Below are 20,522 nucleotides of genomic sequence, written 5' to 3' on the forward strand. Positions count from 1 at the left end.
ACAATCATATATAATATTTCCATCACCTCCAAAATTCCCTCTTAATGCCTATCTGCAGGGGATCCCTTTCTTTCAGTGGCCCCTGGCAACCATTGTCTACTTTTTACCATAATTTGACCTTTTCTAGAATTTGGATTAAATAGAATCGTATTATATGTGGTCTTTTGTGAGTGGCTTCTTTCCCTTAGCATGATGCTTTTGATTTTCCTTCCTATTGTTGGGACATTAGAGGTTTGTTCCTTTATTGCTGAACAGTATTTCATTGTGTTGATACATCATAATTTGTTTGTCCATTTACCAGTTGATGGGCATTTGGGTTGTTTCCAGTTTTTGGCTGTTCTGATTAAAGCTGATATAAACATTTCTATTCAAGTCTTTATGTGGACATGTGCTTTCATTTTTCTTGGATATATACTCAGGAGTAGAATTTCTGGATCTATGGTAAGTATATGCTTAACAGTAAAGAAACTGCCAAGCTATTTGCTATTTTCATTCTCATTAGCAATGGATGAGGGTTGCAGTTGTTCCACATTCTTGCCAATACTTGCTATTGTCTCTTCTCTTAATTTTAGCCATTTTTATTATTTTATTTTATTTCGTTTTATTTTAAACCATTTTAGAGTTTATGTAGTGGTTTTAACTTGCATTTCCCTAATGGCTAATGATGTTATGCATCTTTTCGTATGTTATTTGCAATCAGTACATAAAATTGTTTGCTATTAAAAACTCTGGATTGTTTTGTCTTACTAAGTCATGTGAATTTTTTATATATTCTGGATATAAGTCCCTTACCTTTATGTATGTTTTGTAAGAATTTTTCTCCCAAGCTGTGGGTTGATTTTTCTTTAAAGAAACTTTTAATTTTAGAACAGTTTTAGATTTACAGAAAAATTCAGAGAATTACCATATACCCAACACCTGATTTCCCCTATTATTGATGTTTACATTATAGTATGGTGTATTTTTCACAATTAATGAACCTGATTTGACACATTATAATTAACTGAAGTCCATACTTCTTTCAGAATTCCTTCATTTTTGCCTAATGCAAATGCTTTTTCCGTTCCAAAGTGTTTTTCACCTTAGATTATTATATTTTTCTTCTTAGCAGTTCAATTTATTTATTTTTTTATAGCTTCCTTTTCTTTCCTTTTTACCCTCATGTTTTCCTATACCTACGTGAACATACAGAGTATGTTTGTGAGAGCTATTTTAACATTGTTAGCTAGCATTGGAATTGTTCACTAATTCTATTATCTGTGTCATTTCTGGATCTCTTTTCATTGTTTGTAATTTCTTCTGGTTATGGGCCATGGTTTTCTGCTTATTTATATGTCTGGTCATCTTTGGTTTTATACTAATCATTGTGAATTTTATATCTTCGGGAGTTAGCTATTGTAGAACTTTGTTTTGGGACACTTGTTCATGTAAATCATTTTGATTTTTTTGAGGCTTCCTTTAAAACTTTTTTAGTGCCAGTCCAGAGTAAACTTTCTAAGGCTAATTTGGTCTAATTTTTGTGGCATTACTTCCTGAGACTTTCCCTGATAGCCTCACTCTGGCTGATGGGAAGATGAACTCTTCTCACCTCTGTGTGACCTCCAGAGATTGTTCAGCTTACTGTTTTCCAGAGCTGCTTCCTATGGTCTTGGTAGTTTCCTAATAAATATACGCAGACTAATAATTATTTAAAGACTCAGAATCTCTGGAGTTCTCTCTCTAGCTCTTTCCTTTTTGTACCCTGTACTAGCCTCCTAGCCTCCTTAAACTCATAACTTTGTCTCCTCCTGGAAGAATGTTGGCTCTCTTTTGGGTTTCTCTTCCCTGTGCTATGGCCTGGAAAATATCTCTGGGAATTAAGTTGAGGCATCTTGATTTGTGTCTCTTCTTTCAGGATCACAGTCCAGTGCTGGCTATTGATTGAAGTCCATTTGTTACATATTTTGCCTGATTATCTAGTTAGAAAGATAAATATAATCCCTATTATGCCTTCATAGTCAGAAGCAGAAGTTCAGTAGACATACTTTTGAAGTTATAAATATATATATATTTTTTAAATATATTTTTAAATTTTTAAGTAATCTCTGTGCCAAACGTGGGGCTCAAACTTACAACCCCCAGATGGAGTCACATACTCTACTGACTGAGCCAGCCAGGTGCCCCTGAAATTATTAATGTATTTTGAAGTAGGAGAAATATTTTTGAAAAAAGTTGCTAAGATATCTTTTAATTTTCTTATATACTTTTTCTTATGTATTTTTAAAATGTCAAATTTAAACCATCATGCAGTAGTCATTTTCAGAATAACTTTGTTCAGTTTGTGATTTCTAATTGGATTATGTTAAAAATTTTGCAGAGCTGATTAGCTGATATATTCCATTTAAAAGATTGTTGAGATAGTGTATACACTGGTACAATCTTGCATGTTTATTTTGGGAATTACTACATATAGGTAGCTGCTTTACATTTTTCTCACATTTCAGTTCCTTTTCCACACTTTGAAGATATACATGACTAGGCAAGGGAGGTTATATGCAGTAAAAAAACACCCTAAAAACCAAAAACCCCAAACCTTTGTAATGTGGTAATTTACTTGCTTATAATCTCTTTTGCTCTGTTCTCAAAATATGAGAAGATCCAGGGCAAGAATTCAGTCTTCATCTGTTTTTAAACCATAATTTTGCTTTGGTTGTGATCTCTTTCCCCAGATTTAGTTATGAACTGATTTAGCTAGAAAGATTAAGTTGGAAGTCCTTATTCAAAATCCTTATGCTTAATTATGCATACTCTTTCCTCCATCTCATAAAATGCCTTTTCTTATTCATGGTTTTATTTATTTCTCAAGTTTCACAGTTCTGATCCTTTCCCTTCTCTCTGTCTCTCTTTTTTTTCTATTCCTTCTACTATCATTTCCATGCCAGGTAGTTAGTATTTCAAGCCTATGTTGTAAAATAGCCCTGTTTGGTCTCACTGATTTCATTGTCCTCTCCTTCCTTCTCATACAACGTGTAAATGTCTGTTTGTTTCCTTGACCAAAACACCCATCTCGATTTTCTCTTATACAGAAATCTTGACTGGCTTCTCAGTGTTTTTTAATCAGGTTCAGATTCTGATGAATAGCGTGTCTTAATCTTCAGATTTGGCTCCAGTAAATCCTTTTTGCTGAATGTGTCTTCTGTGGCTCTGACACTTTTCCCATTGCCTATATGTTGCTCACATTGTTTCCACCAACTGGAATTTTCTAGCTTCCTGGCTGTGTTCAGGAAGCCTGCTGTTAACTTCTCTGTCTCATAGTGGGCCATTTCCTTTTGGTGCTGAAAGCATTTATTATCTCATTATTAACTCATTTCTATATAATTATATAGCCTTTTTTTTTTTTCCATCCTGTGATCTTATTTTTAAAATTCTGTGGACTGTTCGGTTATTTAACTGCATTAGGACAAAAGCTCTGTTCTCCAATCCCTGACCCCTTTGCTCTAGTTATAGGTACATATTAAGAAGGTTTAATATTGTGGTCAGTTTTCTTGTATCTTGGTAAGACCTAAGGTCTTACCTTAGAACAGAGTTAGTTTTCTGGATTGACTCAGTTTTCTAGAATGTGAGGTAGAGTTGTTCATTTTTATGGCCTTTATTTTGGAGTAGGCCTTTCATCTATGCAGTGACTCTAAGGAGCGTCAATCTAATCTTTCCAACCCCGGCTCTTTTTCTTTCTCTTCTTCTTCTTCTTCTTCTTCTTCTTCTTCTTCTTTTTTTTTTTTTATGAAGTCTTTTGGGAGTTTGTCCCCATGATGTTTATTTTATTGTAAGATTTTATATCGTTAGATTTTTTTTCCATATCTGTGGTTGGAAATCACGTATGGTATTATACTGACATAACAAGACTAGTGGTATATATTTTTAAAAACTTTATTCGCAGTATTAGAAAAATAAGACAGTGTCTTTTAGATTGCAAATACATGGCTGACTTCTTTTTTTTCATTTTTTAAATTTAATTTCAATTAGCTAACATATAATTCATCATTAGTTTTTGATGTAATGTTCAATTATTCATTAGTTGCATATATGACCCAGTGCTCATCACATTGTGTGCCCTTCTGATTCCAGGCCTTTATGTTCTGTGTAGTCTGCTGATACAAGCTTTTTTTTTCCTTCATGGTATCTTTCTATTTATTTATTTTTTAAAAAGATTTTATTTATTAGAGAGAGAGAGAGAGAAGGGGGGAGAGGGAGAGAATCTCAAGCAGGCTCCATGCTTAGTGTGGAGTCTGATGTGGGGCTTGATCTCACAATCCTGAGATTATGACCTGAGCCGAAATCAAGAGTCGGATGCTCAAACAACTGGGCAGCCCAGGTGCCCCTTTCATGATATCTTTTTAAAGATATAATTCATATACTGTAAAATTCACTTTTATAGTATACATTTCACTTGTTTTTAGTATATTCATAAAGTTCTGCAGCTGTCACACCATCTACTTTTATTTCATCTGAATCACCACAAAAAGAAACACAGTACATATTAGCTGTCACTCCCCATTCCCCCTTCTGCAACTCCTGGCAATCACTAATCTACCTTATGGATTTGCCTTTCTTGAAGTTTCATATAAATTGGATCATCTGGTATGTGATCTTTTGTGACTGACTTCTTTGATTAGCATTATGTTTTTAAGGTTCATCCATATTTTGCCATACATCAGTACTTCATTACTTTTTATTTCTGATTAATACTCCATTGTATAGATATACCATGTTTTACTTACCCATTCATCAGTTGGTGGGCATTTGAGTTGTTCCAGAAATGCTGGCATATGAGTATTACAAGCTGTTGTGAATATATGGGTACAAGTTTTGTGTAGACAATTCACTTCTCTTGGGTATATACCTAGAAGTGGAACTGTTGGGTCAAATGGTAACTTTATGTTTAAGTTTTTGAGGGGTTTCCAGATGTTTTCCAAAGTGGCTGTACCATTTTACATTCCCATCAGCAATGTGTAAGGGTTCTAATTTCTTTATATCCTTGCCAACACATCTGTCTTTATGATTCTTTTTGATGTTATTTTAAGTGGAATTGTGGGTGTGAAGTAGTAGTTTGTTGTGGTTTTGATTTGCCCTTCCTTGATGAGTAATGGTGTTGAGCATCTTTTCATGTGCTTATTGGCCATTTATATACCTTCTTTGGAGAAATGTTCATTCATATCCTTTATCCATTTTAAAATTGTGTTTTTATTTTAGAATTGTGGGAAATTTTTATATATCCTGGATACAAATTTCTTATGGATAAACGATTTACAGTCCCCCTGCCCCCATTCTGAGTTTTTTTTTTTTTTACTTTTATTGTATACTTTAAAACTCAAAAGTTTTAATTTGATGACATCCAAATTCTAGTTTTTTCTTTGGTTGCTTGTGCTTTTAGTTTCATATCTAGGAAACCACTGCCTAATCCGAGGTCATAAACATTTGCCCTAATGTTTTCTTTGAATGGTTTTATAGTTTTAACTCATATTTAGGTCTTTGATCCACTTGGAGTTAATTTTTGTATATGGTATGAGATAGAATCCAACTTTGTTCTCTTGGATTGAATATCCATAGTCCCAGCTCCACTTATAGAAAAGACTATCCTTTGTTTATTGAATTGTTCTGGCATCGTTGTTGAATTGACCATAAATATAACGCTTGTATCTGGACACTCAGTTCTATTGCATTGATCTATATGTCTGTCCTTAGCTATATCACACAGTCTTGATTACTGTAGTTGTGTAGTAAGTTATAAAACTTAGAAGTGTGAACCCTCCGATTTTATTTTTCTTTTGAAGATTGTTTTTGTGATTCTGAGTTCCTTGCATTTCCTTATGAACTTTAGGGTTAGTTTGTCAATTTCTGCAAAAAAGGTAGTTAGGATTTGATATGAGATTGTGTTGAAGCTGATCAATTTTGTAGAGTATTGCTGTCTTAAAGATATTAAACCTTTTGATCTATGTACATGACTGTCCTTATATTTATTTAGGTCTTTAATTTTTTCTTAACATGTTTTATAGTTTTCAGTGTATAAATCTTTTACTTCTTTTGTTGAATTTATTCCTAAGTATTTTATTCTTTTTGATGTTATTGTAAGTGGAATTGTTTTCTGAATTTCATCTTCACATTGTTCATTGCTAATATGTAGAAATAACAGTTGATTTTTGTATATTGATCTTATATCTTGAAACCCTGTTGAACTTGTTTATCAGTCCTAATAGTTTTTTAGTGGAGTCCTTAGGAGTTTTTGTATACAAGATCATGTCCTCTTCTACCAAGAGATAATTTTACTTTTTCTTTTCTAATATAGAAGCTCATTATTTCTTTTTCTTGCCTAATTGTTTTGTCCAGAATATCCAGTATAATGTTGAATAGAAGTGACGAGAGTGAACATTGCTGTATTATCCCTGATCTTAAAGGAAAACATTCAGTTTTTCACCATTAATTACGATGTTCACTCTGGACTTTTTGTAGATGTCCTTTATCATATCATATATAGGAAGGTCCCTTCTGTTTCTAGTTTGTTGAGTGCTTTTCTCATGAAAGGGTATTGGATTTTGTTAAATGCTTTTTTTGTGTTTATTAGTATGATCCTGTTTTTTCTATTTAGTTTATTTTCTTTACTTTTTTCTTTATTAACATGGTGTATCACATTAAGTTTCACATATTAAAACCAAACGTGCTTCCCTGGGATCCTTCTTGTTCATGGTGTGTAAGACTTTTATGTTTTGCTACATTTGGTTTGCTAGCATTTTCTTGAGGATTTTTGTGTCTATAGTCTCAAGATATACTAGCCTGTAGTTTTCTTCCGTCATGATGTCTTTGTCTTGTTTTGGAATCAGGGAAGTACTGGTATCATGCAAGGAATTGAGAGTGTTCTTTCCCTTTCTAGTTTTTGGAACAGTTATAAAGGATTGACATTAAATCTTCTTTAAGACTAACGGTATTTTAATTTTTGTTTTTATCTCTTAGGATTCTCCTTTTACAAATGCAGGAATGGGATCTAATCTAAATCTCTTGGGTGAAATTGAGTGTGATGCCAGCATAATGGATGGAAAATCCTTAAATTTTGGAGCTGTTGGAGCACTGAGTGGTATGTGGACATTATAACACATCTCTATTCTCTAAAGAACTATGAATATTACCATATGATGCCTCCTAAAGACTTAGTCAATCTAGTGTTTTCTACCATTCTTGCTTGGAGTAGTATTGAGAACAACATTGCTCTCAATTTTGTAAAAAATTTTACTATTTTGTAAAAAAGCTTATGTTCAAGTCTTTGTTAGAGGTTGATCATTCTCCTCCATCTTCTTGAAATTATAGACATTTAACCTGTGAGTTAGCATATTCTATTAATTTTATGATTTGAAATACACAAATAATATATTTTTTTTGTTAGAAAATTCAAATGATGTAAATAAAATTTGCTGTTGCTCTTCCAAATCTTTCCTTCTCATCCCTTTCTCCTTGGAGGGGTTTAACCAGTAAAATACAGTGCATTTATCTATATTTTTATGTAATAGAAACACAGTTTCACACATGTATTTTTTAAAAAATATATGTACATATTATTATGAAACTTTTTTCTTTAAATAGGATGTTTTAGAGATTTTTCCCACATCAGTACATATAAGATATATCTAATATTTTACAAATACACATGAAATGCACATATTTTAATTATAAAGCTGCATGAATTTTTAAATGTATACAGCTATGTAAACCATTACCCAGGTCAAGCTATAAAACATTTCCATGTCAAAATACAGAACATTTACAGGGTGCCTGGGTGGCTCCGTTGGTTGAGCATCAGACTCTTGATTTCAGTTCAGGTTATGATCTCAGGGTCCTAGGATCTAGCCCCACGTTGGGTTCCTCGCTCCGCACTAGCATGGAGTCTGCTTGTTCCTCTTCCTCCCCAGTTTGTGCATGCTCTCTCTCTCTAAAATAAATAAATAAAATCTTAAAAAAATACAGAACATTTCCATAATCCCGGAAGAGTTCTTTATGCCTCTTCCTAGTCCATACCTCTTACACTCTGCTTCTGCCTTCCCTCCTCCTCCTGTTCTCCCTTAATTTTGACTTTAAGTACCATAGATTAATTTGCTTATTCCTGAAATTTATATGAGTGGAATCATACACCTCTGTGTCTGGTTGTTTTTTTTTTTTTTTTTTGCTTAATAATATGCCTGTGAGATTGACCCATGTTTTGTGTCACAGTAATTTTTTCTTTTTATTACTTAGTAGTATTTTATTGCATGAATATATAATATATAATAAATTATCTGTTCTCCTTTAGAGGATATTTGAATAGTTTCTAGTTTTTGACTGCTCCAATGAATATTCTTGTACATGTCTTTGATAGACATATGTACTTAATTCTCTTGGTTATAAACCTAAGATTTGGAATGATAGGTTTATCATTAAGATCCTGTCCTTAAGATCAGGGAAAATATAGCAGTGTTCACTCTCATCACTTCTGTTCAACATTATACTAGATGATAAGTTTAGGTACATAATGTGCTTTGCTTTAGTTGATACTGCTGGACAGTTTTCAAAAGTAGTTGTTAACAATCTATACTCCCACCAGCAGTGTATGAGCATTTTAATTACTCTACATCAGGGCCAACATTTGGTATTGCTATTCTTTTTAAAATTCATCCATTTTGGGGTGCCTGGGTGGCTCAGTTGGTTAAGCGTCTGCCTTTGGCTCAAATCATGATCCCAGGATCCTGGGATCGAGCCCCACATTGGACTCCCTGCTTGGTGGGGAGCCTGCTTCTCCCTTCCCTCTGCCTGCCACTCCCCCTGCTTGTGCTCTCTCTCTCTCTTATAAATGAATAAAATCTTTAAAAAAAATGAAATTCATCCGTTTTGGTATGTGTGCAGTGGCATTATTGTTTTAATTTGATTTTCTCTGGTGACTAATGATACTGAGAACCTTTTGATATACCTATTGGCCATTTAGATATTCTTGTTGTGCAGTGTATGTTCAAAATTCTTCTGCATATTTTTTATTGGATTATCTTTTTTCATTGATTTGTTCAAATACTTTATATATTTTAGATATAGATCCCTTGTCAGATGCTGTATTATGTATATCTCCTCCTAGTCTGTGGGTCACCTTTTCACTCTTTTAATGCCGTCTTCTGATGAACTGAAGTTTTTAACTCTTACGTAGTTTAAATTACCAACCTTTTATTTTATGGTTATTTTTTAAATATTTTATTTAAGAAATCTTTGTCTACCCAAAGTTATGAAGATTGTTTCCATTGTTTTCTTTTAATAGTTCTGGGTTTTTTTTTTTTTTTTTTTTTAAAGTAAGCTTTACACCCAGTGTGGGGCTTGAACTCATGACCTGGAGATCAAGAGTCACATGCTCTCCTGACTGAGCCCACCAGGCATCCCTAATAGGTTTTTTGTTTTTGTTTTTGTTTAGTTCTATTGTTTTTTACCCTTCACATTTAGCTCTGTTATCAAGCTCAGATTAATTTTAGTGTATGTGAGATAGGAGCTGACATTACTTTTTTTTCTCTTACGGATATCCAAATGGTTCATTGCCATTGTCAATAGAAAGGACAGTGTTCTTCTCACATAACTGTGTTGGCAAATCAGGTGACTGACTATACGTGCAATGGCTTGTTTCTGTATCCCCTATTCTATTCCATTGTCCTATTTATTGCCAGTGCCATACTGCTTGATTACTGTAGCTTTATATTCTTTATATCTGCTGATATGTATGTATATTCTTGATGCCTGGTAGTATAAGATTTTTAACTTCCTTTTTTTTTTCTTTAAGATTATATTCGCTATTCTAGGTGTTTGGCCATTTTCATAAAATTTTTGAGTCAGCTTGTCAATGTCCATAATAAAACCCTGCTGGGATTTTGGTTGGTATTGCATTGAATATATAGAATCATTTGTGGACAATTGATGTCTTAACAATATTGAATATTCCAGCCCACAAACATAGAATATGTATATTTACATAAACATTACTCTTTCTTTTCTCAGCATTGTTTTATGGTTTTCAGTATAAATGTCATGTGTATCTTTTATTAGATTTATTCTAGATACTTAGTTTTTTGATGTTATTATAAAGTATATATGTTTAAAATGTCAATATCTAATTGTTTAGTAAATTTAAAAATATAATTGAATTTTGTATATTGGCCTTGAATTCACTAGCCTTGGTGAAGTTATTCCATCACTTATTCTAGCATTTGAAAAAATAGGTTCCCATGGAATTTCTGTATACACAATTATATTACCTATGACTCATGCAACTTTGCTTTGTCCTTTCCAATCTGTAAACTTTTCATTTGGCCATGACATTCAGTGCAATGTTGAATATAAGTGGTGTTAGTGTACATCCTTGCTTTGTTCCTGATCTTAGAAGGAGAGCATTAAATATTTCACCATTCTATATCCTCTGCTAGCTTTTGGACTGTCATAGATACACTTTATCAGATTGAGGAAGTTCCCTTCTAATCTTAGTTTGCTGATAGTTTTTATTATAAATGGGTATATTAAATTATCATTAAATGCTTTTCTGTGTCTGTTGAGATGAAGATTTTTCTCCTTTATTTTGTTAAATATGATGAAATTTGTGATTGATTTTTGAATGTTCCCTTCTTGGCATAAAGTCTTCTCAGTCATATTTTTATCTTTTTATATTCTGCTGGATTTAAGTTGTTGATGTTTAAGATTTTGACATCTATGTTCATGTAATAGATTGGCCTTGATTTATCTTTCTTGTAATATTATTTTCAGGTTTTGGAATCATGTTATGGCTGACCTCACAAAATGAATTGGGGATTATTTTTCCTCTTTGAAAGAATTTGCACGTGATTGGAATGATTTCTTCTGAGAATTCATTAGTTATTCTAAATTAGTGGAGTTTTCTTTATGGGAAGTTTAAAAAAATGGATTCAATTTCTTTAACAATTATAAGATTATATTTTCCTCTCATGGGTGTTTGTAAAGGAATTTGTCTTTTTCATAGGAGTTGTCAAATTTATTTACCTAAGGACTTTTTAGTTAGCTTTTTTTTTTTTTTGACTTCTAGTTTAATTTCACTGTGGTCAGAGAACATCCTCTATACGATTCCAGTCCCTTGAAGCTTTTTGAAACTTGCTGTATAGCCCAGTTTATGCTATGTTTGTTAAGCATTCCATGTGAACTTTAAAAGAGTGTATATTTTGTAGCTGTTGGGTGCATGTTCTATATGTGCCAGTTTGGTCAGTTTGGTTATTCACTTGTTCCCAGTCTTTATCCTTTCTGGTTTCTGTGATAGGTAAGAAATAGTGTATCAATTAGTTTTAATTTTAATTTTAATTTCTTTCATTATGAAATTTTATTGGTAATGAAATTTCATATGTTTAAAGGCCATTAGCATTTCTCTGTGAACTGACTGTTCCATATCTCTTGTGGCTTGCCTTTTAACTTTACTTACAATGTGCTTTATTATATTAGAATTTAAAATTTTTGTCAAACTTCCTGTTCTTTTGTGGCTTTTGTATTTTGCATTTCCTAAGGTTTCTCTCATAATTATAAGTATAGTCACCTATATTTTCTTCTAATACACTTATAATTTATTTTTCATTTACTTCTTTAATGCATTTTTTTCCTGAAATAACCAACAAATTGTCCCTACATAATCTTGAATAACCCAATAATAATAACTATTGTTCATTGGGTGACTGTTACATACCATGCATTGTTCTCCAGTAGTTTATATATATTCAGTCATTTAGTTCTCACAGTTACCTTTTGAGGACACTACTTTTATCCCCATTTCACAGATAAGGAAACTGAAATACAGAAGAGATTTAGTAATTTGCCCAAGGTTACTGTATCAGTCTGGGTCCAACTAGGAAATGAATCACATAGTAGATTAAATAGGGGAAGTTTAATATAAAGAACTGTTAAACAGTGATAGGAGAGTAACTACAAAGATGGAAACAGAACTCAAAATATATTCTAGGGCAGAGGGAGAATACCCAGGTAAGGGTAAACTTGGAAGGAGATTTGGACCTCATTGAAGAAGGTGTGGTTGCAGCCCACTGCCTAGCAGAGAAGTTGCTGGGTTACCCAGGCCACAGTCACTGTAAGACCAGGAACAATCCTGTGGGGCACAGGTGAGCTCAGGCCCATAGGTGGGCACATGGGGATGAGGAAACTATGCGAATTGAACCTCTGTTGCACAGGATAAAGATTGGGTTTTTGACTCACCAGACAGCCCTGTCCCCATGGGACACTTTACTCTTTGTGCTTTTAAGGTGGAGAAGGTTTGTGAATTGAGCTGGGCACAGTTCTATTCTTTCTGGGGCTGCCAGCTAGGCTGCTGTAGCCTGAATCAGGAGCTGGAGAAAACATGTGGTGGCCAAATGCTGGAGAAAGCTGCACCCTGCAGGCACTTAGCACTGGGGAATACCATGTGGGCCAAATAGTGAAGAAAAACTGACACTCTCCAGGCCTGCCTAAGAAGCCACCCGTCCCTCCTACAGTGTGTCTCCAGTGCCCTCTACTGACAAAGCTACCAGTGTGCCAGCTGGCAAAGCAAACGTATTTAAAGGGCCCATATCCATTTTCACAGATCAGGCAGTGAAGGGAGAATTTGTAGCAGAGAAGCAGTAGATAGGTACAGTTATAAAACAGTATGACTCCCATCACTCTGTGTTCTCTCCACCTTTTACATAGAGTGAGTCTTTTCCTACTTGTTTGAAATACTGTCTATGTCATGTATTAAATATTCAAATGCTTTTGTGTCTGTCTGAACTTTAGCTTTATTTTGTTCCGTTGATGTATTTGTCTGTTTGTACTCAAACCACACTGTTTTAATTAAGAATAGCTTTTAATAAGAAATGGTATCGTGAAGGGTGAATACCTCTTCATTTTTTCCCAAAGTTTTCTCTTCCTGATGAATTTAAGAGTCAGTTTGTTATCCTTTTGAAGTTTGATGGAGAATTTGCAGATTTGAATTTATAACTTAATTGACAATTATCAAAGTCTTTAAATATTACATCATTATATACAGAGGTATATTTTAAGAGCTAGTATAGAGATCTGAGCTTTTCCTTTATTTGGTATTTAATACATTTTTTTGGTGGCGTGTTTTGTTGTTTAGCCAAATAGTTTTGTTTTGAGTCAATGTGGTGGCCTTTGGGGTACCTGAGTAGCTCAGTCAGTTGGGCAGCTGCCTTTGTCTCGGGTCGTGATCAAAGGGTCCTGGGATGGAGCCCCACATACCACTCCCTGATGAGCCAGGAATCTACTTCTCCTTCTGTCCTTCTCCCTGCTCATTCTCTGTCTCTCAAATAAATAAATAAATACTTAAAAAAAAGTATGGTGACCTTAATTTGAGTTTTAATGATCTTTTTCATTCCCACTGCTGTTTTTTTTGTGTGTTTTTGGTACTGATGGTATCCTGAGAGGTATCCATTGGTTAGTGGTTAAGGGTGTGGTCTCTGGCATTAGCTGCTTTTTAAAAAAATTTTTTTTATTAATATATAATGTATTATTTGTTTCAGGGATATAGGTCTGTGATCCATCAGTCTTACACAATTCACAGCACTCACCATAGCACATACCCTCCCCAATGTCCATCACCCAGCCACCCCATCCCTCCCACCCCCCTCTACTCCAGCAACTCTCAGTTTGTTTCCTGAGATTAATAGTCTCTTATGGTTTGTCTCCCTCTCTAGTTTTGTTTCATTTTTCCCTCCCTTCCCCTATGATTCTCTGTCTTGTTTCTCAAATTCCTCATTTGAGTGATACCATACGATAGTTGTCTTTCTCTGATTGACTTATTTTGCTTAGCATAATACCCTCTAGTTCCATCCACGTCATTGCAAATGGCAAGATTTCATATTTTTGGTGACTGCATAATATACCATTGTATATATATACCACATCTTCTTTATCCGTTCATCTGTTGATGACATCTTTGCTCTTTCCATAGTTTGGCTATTGTGGACATTGCTGCTATAAACATTGTGGTGCATGTACCCCTTCAGATCACTACATTTGTATCTTTGGGGTAAATACCCAGTAGTGCAATTGCTGGGTCATACGGTAGCTCTATTTTCAACTTTTTGAGGAACCTCCATGATGTTTTCCAGAGTGGCTGCACCAGCTTGCATTCTCACCAACAATGTAGGGGGGTTCCCCTTTCTCCGCATCCTCACCAACATCTGTCGTTTCCTGACTTGTTAATTTTAGCCATTCTGAGTGGTGTGAAGTGGTAGCTCATTGAGGTTTTGATTTGGATTTCCCTGATGCTGAGCGATACTGAGCACTTTTTCATGTGTCTTTTGGCCATTTGGACATCTTCTTTGCAGAAATGCCTGTTCATGTCTTCTGCCCATTTCTTGATTGGATTATTTGTTCTTTGGGTGTTGAGTTTGATAAGTTCTTTATAGATTTTGGATACTAGCCCTTCATCTGATAGGTCATTTGCAGGTATCTTCTCCCATTCTGTCGGTTGTCTTTGGTTTTGTTGACTGTTTCCTTTGCTGTGCAAAAGCTTTTTATCTTGATGAAGTCCCAGTGGTTCCTTTTTGCCCTTGCTTCCCTTGCCTTTGGCAATGAATCTAGGAGGAAGTTGCTGCGGCTGAGGTCGAAGAGGTTGCTGCCTGTGTTCTCCTTTAGGATTTTTTTTTTTTTTTTTATATTAAGAGATTTATTGCAAGGCATTGATTTAAGTGATTGTGGGGGCTGGAGAGACAAGTCTGAAATCTGTAGGGCAGGTGGTCAGGAAAAACAAATGGGATCTCTCAGGCACATAGGGGTGGGGGAAGTTGCTATCCACAGGCAGAATTTCTTCTTCATCGGGGAAGCCTCAGCTCTCCTCCTGGGGGCCTTTTGACTGACTGAATCAGGCCTACCTGGATTATCTAGAATAATCTCACTTGCTTAGTTGACTGGTTATGGACTTTAATCACATCTACAAAATACCTTCATAGCAACACCCAGATTAGCGTCTGATTGAATATGTGGGGACAGCAGCCATGTTGACACATCCAGTGACTGTCTCCCCTGCCCACAGCCACTCAGTAGCTTAATGACTGGATCAGCCTCAGCTTCCCCTACTTGCACAGACGCTCCCTCCCCTACCCTCAGGTTGCCGACGGTCTAAAGAGAGGAAGAGACGAACCTCAGGACTAGGGCATCCTGTGTGTCTAACTGCAAATCCACCTGCACCATCAGTGCCTGAGATTTTTTTTTTAAATGGCGGTAAAATTCACATGATATGGACTTAGCCATTTTAAAGCATGCAATTCAGTGGCATTTCACATGGGTACTTTCACAGTGTTGTGTAACCATCACTTCTGTGTAGGCCCAAAACATTTCGTCAGCCAGGAAGGAAACCTCATACCCACTGCAGTTACTCTTCAATCTACCCTCCCAGCTTGGAACATTTTTAAACCAACAGTGTTATCAGGACATCATCAGGGAGAACTTGGGCATGTAAAGCCTGCTGTACTTGCTGATCTGCCAGGGGCAGAGGTGCCCTCCTTGGCGGGCAGGGGCTAAAATCCAGCTACTCTTTCACGACATTGGGGCTGTAGTTGGGTTTGACGGCTTCGGTGAGCTCCTGAGCGTACATCTCATATCTGCCGGTCATCTTGAAGTTCCAGATGTCATTCACCTGCCGGCAGAGGTTCAGGTCGAGCTCAGCAACCAGCAGCCCGTCCTGGGTGCGGGAGAGCCCGGGGGTGCGGCTGCTATCCGGGGCTGCCACGTAGCTTGAGCCGTAAAAGTAGCCAAAGTCCTGGTGAGCTTTCTTCCCATCTCCAGAGGTAAACTCGTTCGGGAAGTACTCCTTGCCCACTCGGTTGATGGCACAGGTGAAGCAGTGATTTGCAATGGCTGCATTTCTGGCCTCAACTGGCCACAGGGACTCACTGAGTGCTCCAATGGTGGCTGAGGGGTTGAAGATGATCTCAGCCCCATTGATGCTGTACATGAGCCAGTTGAGAGGGTGGTGCCGCCCATAGCAGATGTTCACCGCAATCCTCCCGAACTGAGTCTGGAACACGGGGTGTCCGAGGTTTCCTTCCATGTAGTAAGTTGACTCGTTGAAGTCGCCCACTCTGGGGATGTGGTTTTTCCTGGTCTTTCCCAGGACTGCTCCGGAATTGGAGATCACCACGGCTGTGTTCCACAGAATGTCCCCGTGCTCTCTGTCTCATTCCAGGATAGGAGATACCACCACCATGTTGTGCTTCTTTGCCAGCTTCTGACAGAATCTGCTGGTGGGTCCGTCCTCTGCTGACTCAGCAAATTCCGTCCAAGGAAGCTTCTCTCTTGTACAGAAGGCAAAGGGCATAGTCCATGCTTCCTGGAAACAGATGATGTTCACTCCGCACACAGCGGCCACCTCTACAATGGATTCTATGCGTCTGTGAAGGGCAGTGACCTGTTTTGCCACAGGGGCATCTGCAGGCAGGGGAATTCTGTTCTGAACAAGTCCCACACGCACGGTCCGAGGAGGTCTCAGCTGCTCCTCTGTGGCCTCAAAGGCATACCCCTGCAGCTCAAAGTCCCCTTCGGAGGCGGCTTCAAAAGCCCTGCTGGGCAAGCTTCCTGGTTTCCTTGCCATAGAGAATGCGTTTCACCTCCCTCAAGTCTGCGGGTGGCAGATGCTTCTCCAAACATTGCTCCAGCGACTCCCATTCAGGCCCCGCCATGGCCGGAGTCTGCAAGCGCGGAGGAGGGGCTGATGTCCAGCCTCCTTTAGGATTTTGATGGACTCCTGTCTCACATTTAAGTCTTTCAACCATTTGGAGTCTATTTTTGTGTGTGGTGTAAGGAAATGGTGCAGTTTCATTCTTCTGCATGTGGCTGTGCAATTTTCCCAACACCATTTGTTGAAGAGACTGTCTTTTTTCCATTGGACATTCTTTCCTGCTTTGTCAAAGATGACTTGACCATAGAGTTGAGGGTCCATTTCTGGGCTCTCTATTCTGTTCCATTGATCTATGTGTCTGTTTTTGTGCCAGTACCATACTGTCTTGATGATGACAGCTTTGTAATAGAGCTTGAAGTCTGGAATTGTGATGCCACCAGCTTTGCTTTTCTTTTTCAACATTCCTCTGGCTATTCGGGGTCTTTTCTGCTTCCATAAATTTTAGGATTACTCCATTTCGTTGAAGAAAGTTCATTGCTTTAAATGTGTAGATTGCTGTAGGTAATATTGACATTTTCACAATATTTGTTCTTCCAATCCATGAGCATGGAACGTTTTTCTCCATTTCTTTGTGTCTTCCTCAATTTCTTTTTTTTTTTTTTAAGATTTTATTTATTTAATTGAGAGAGAGAATGAGATAGAGCATGAGAGGGGGTAGGGTCAGAGGGAGAGGCAGACTCCCTGCTGAGCAGGGAGCCCGATGCGGGATTCGATCCCAGGAGCCCGGGATCATGACCTGAGTCGAAGGCAGTCGCTTAACCAACTGAGCCACCCAGGCGCCCTCTTCCTCAATTTCTTTCATGAGTATTTTATAGTTTTCTGAGTACAAATTCTTTGCCTCTTTGGTTAGATTTATTCCTAGGTATCTTATGGTTTTGGGTGCAATTGTAAATGGGATCGACTCCTTAATTTTTCTTTCTTCTGTCTTGTTGGTATATAGAAATGCCACTGATTTCTGTGCATTGATTTTATATCCTGCCACTTTACTGAATTCCTCTATGAGTTCTAGCAGTTTTGGGGTGGAGTCTTTTGGGTTTTCCACATAAAGTATCATATCATCTGCAAAAAGTGAGAGCTTGACTTCTTCTTTGCCGATTTGGTTGCCTTTTATTTCTTTTTGTTGTCTGATTGCTGTGGCTAGGACTTCTAATACTGTGTTGAATAGCAGTGGTGATAGTGGACATCCCTGCCGTGTTCCTGACCTTAGGGGGAAAGCTCTCAGCTTTTCCCCATTGAGAATGATATTAGCTGTGGGTTTTTCATAGATGACTTTTATGATATTGAGGTATGTACCCTCTATCCCTGCACTGTGAAGAGTTTTAATCAAGAAAGGATGCTGTACTTTGTCAGGTGCTTTTTCTGCATCTTTGGAGAGGATCATATGGTTCTTGTTCTTTCTTTTATTAATGTATTGTATCACATTGATTTGTAGATGTTGAACCAACCTTGCAGCCCAGGAATAAATCCCACTTGGTTGTGGTGAATAATCCTTTTAATGTACTGTTGGATCCTACTGGCTAGTATTTTGGTGAGAATTTTTGCATCCATGTTCATCAGGGATATTGGTCTGTAATTCTCCTTTTTGATGGGGTCTTTGTCTGGTTTTGGGATCAAGGTAATGCTGGCCTCATAAAACGAGTTTGGAAATTTTCCTTCCATTTCTATTCTTCAAAACAGCTTTAGAAGAATAGGTATTAATTCTTCTTTAAATGTTTGGTAGAATTCCCCTGGGAAGCCATCTGGCCCTGGGCTCTTGTTTGTTGGGAGATTTTTGATGACTGCTTCAATTTCCTTAGTGGTTATGGGTTTGTTCAGCTTTTCTATTTTTTCATGGTTCAGTTTTCGTAGTTTATACAGCTCTAGGAGTGCATCCATTTCTTCCAGATATCTAATTTGCTGGCATATAGTTGCTCATAATATGTTCTTATAGTTGTTTGTATTTCTTTTTTGTTGGTTGTGGTCTCTCCTCTTTCATTCATGATTTTATTTATTTGGGTCATTTCTCTTTTCTTTTTGATAAATCTGGCCATGGGTTTATCAGTCTTATTAATTCTTTCAAAGAACCAACTCCTAGTTTTGTTGATCTGTTCTACTGTTTTGGTTTCTATTTCATTGATTTATGCTCTGATCTTTATTATTTCTCTTCTCTTGGTGGGTTTAGGCTTTATTTGCTGTTCTTTCTCCAGCTCCTTTAGGTGTAGGGTTAAGTTGTGTATTTGAGACCTTTCTTGTTTCTTGAGAAAGGCTTGTCTTGCTATATACTTTCCTCTTAGGACCGCCTTTGCTGCATTCCAAAGATTTTGAACAGTTGTGTTTTCATTTTCATTTGTTTCCGTGAATTTTTTAAATTCTTCTTTAATTTCCTGGTTGACCCATTCATTCTTTAGTAGGACGCTCTTTAACCTCCATGTGTTTGAGTTCTTTCCGACTTTCCTCTTGTGATTGAGTTCTAGTTTCAAAGCATTGTGGTCTGAAAATATGCATGGAATGATCCCAGTCTTTTGGTACCAGTTTAGACCTTATTTGTGACCCAGGATGTGATCTATTCTGGAGAATGTTCCATTTGCAGTAGAGAAGAATGTGTATTCTGTTGCTTTGGGATGGAATGTTGTGAATATATCTTTGAAGTCTTCTCTGGTCCAGTGTGTCATTTAAAGCCTTTATTTCCTTGTTGATCTTTTGCTTAGATGATCTGTCCATTTCAGTGAGGGGATGTAAAAGTCCCCTACTGTTATTGTATTCTTGTCAATGTGTTTCTTTGATTTTGTACTAATTGGCTCAAATAATTGGCTGTTCCCATGTTAGGGGCATAGATATTTACAGTTGTTAGATCTTCTTGTTGGATAGACCCTTTAAATATGATGTAGTGTCCTTCCACATTTCTTTTTATATTCTTTGGTTTAAAATCTAATTTGTCTGATATAAGGATTGCCACCCCAGCTTTCTTTTGATGTTCATTAGCATGGTAAATCATTTTCCACCCTCTCATTTTAAATCTGGAGGTCTCTTTGTGTCTAAAATGAGTCTCTTGCAGACAGCATATCGATGGGTCTTGTTTTTTAATTCAATCTGATACCCTGTGTCTTTATTCATTTATTTATTTTTAAGATTTTATTTATTCATTTGAGAGAGAGGATACAGAGAGAGACCAAGCAGGGGGAGAGGCAGAGGCAGAGAGAGAGAGAGAAGCAGGCTCCCTGCTGAGCCAGGAGCCCGATGTGGGGCTTGATCCCAGGACCCTAAGATCATGACCTGAGCCAAAGGCAGACGTTTAACCATCTGAGCCACCCAGGAGCCCCTGATACCCTATGTCTTTTAATTGGAGGCATTTAGCCCATTTACATTCAGGGTAACTATTGAAAGATATGAATTTAGTGTCATCGTATTGCCTGTAAGGTGACTGTTACTGTATATTGTCTGTGTTCCTTTCTGATCTATGCTGCTTTTAGGCTCTCTCTTTGCTTAGAGGACCCCTTTCAATTTTCTTGTAGGGCTGCTTTGTGTTTGTAAATTCCTTTACTTTTTGTTTGTCCTGGAAGCTTTTTATCTCTCCATCTATTTTCAATGACAGCCTAGCTGGATATAGTATTTTTGGCTGCATATTTTTCTCATTTAGTGCTCTTGAATATATCATGCCAGTCCTTTCTGGCCTGCCAGGTCTCTGTGGATAGGTCTGTTGCCAATCTAATGTTTCTACCATTATAGGTTACATATCTCTTCTCCCGAGCTGCTTTCAACTCTTTGTCTCTGAGACTTGTAAGTTTTACTATTAGATGTCGGGGTGTTGACCTATTTTTATTGATTTTGGGGGGGTTCT

The 20,522-nt window shown here is 36.9% G+C and overlaps 2 protein-coding genes across 11 annotated transcripts in view; one reads left to right on the forward strand and one right to left on the reverse strand.

Annotated features, from left to right (window-relative positions):
- TASP1 (taspase 1) overlaps window positions 1-20,522 on the forward strand; it is a 295,328-nt gene that overhangs the window by 33,330 nt on the left and 241,476 nt on the right. For all 10 annotated transcript variants that reach the window (XR_003524673.2, XM_027622321.2, XM_027622326.2 and 7 more), the window contains one exon: window positions 6,985-7,105. Coding sequence is in view for 9 of the 10 variants with exons in the window: in XM_027622321.2 (XP_027478122.1) it covers window positions 6,985-7,105 (121 nt within the window). In the remaining variant the exon portion in view is untranslated. The remainder of the gene's footprint in view (window positions 1-6,984; window positions 7,106-20,522) is intronic.
- Window positions 14,696-16,706, reverse strand: LOC113937664 (beta-ureidopropionase-like). Its single transcript, XM_035728893.1, is given in 2 exon segments — window positions 14,696-16,598; window positions 16,600-16,706. Coding segments are annotated over 2 exon segments (1,149 nt in total). The 3' UTR covers window positions 14,696-15,556.

This window comes from Zalophus californianus, chromosome 8, assembly GCF_009762305.2.
Source record: "Zalophus californianus isolate mZalCal1 chromosome 8, mZalCal1.pri.v2, whole genome shotgun sequence".
Classification (NCBI taxonomy): domain Eukaryota; kingdom Metazoa; phylum Chordata; class Mammalia; order Carnivora; family Otariidae; genus Zalophus; species Zalophus californianus.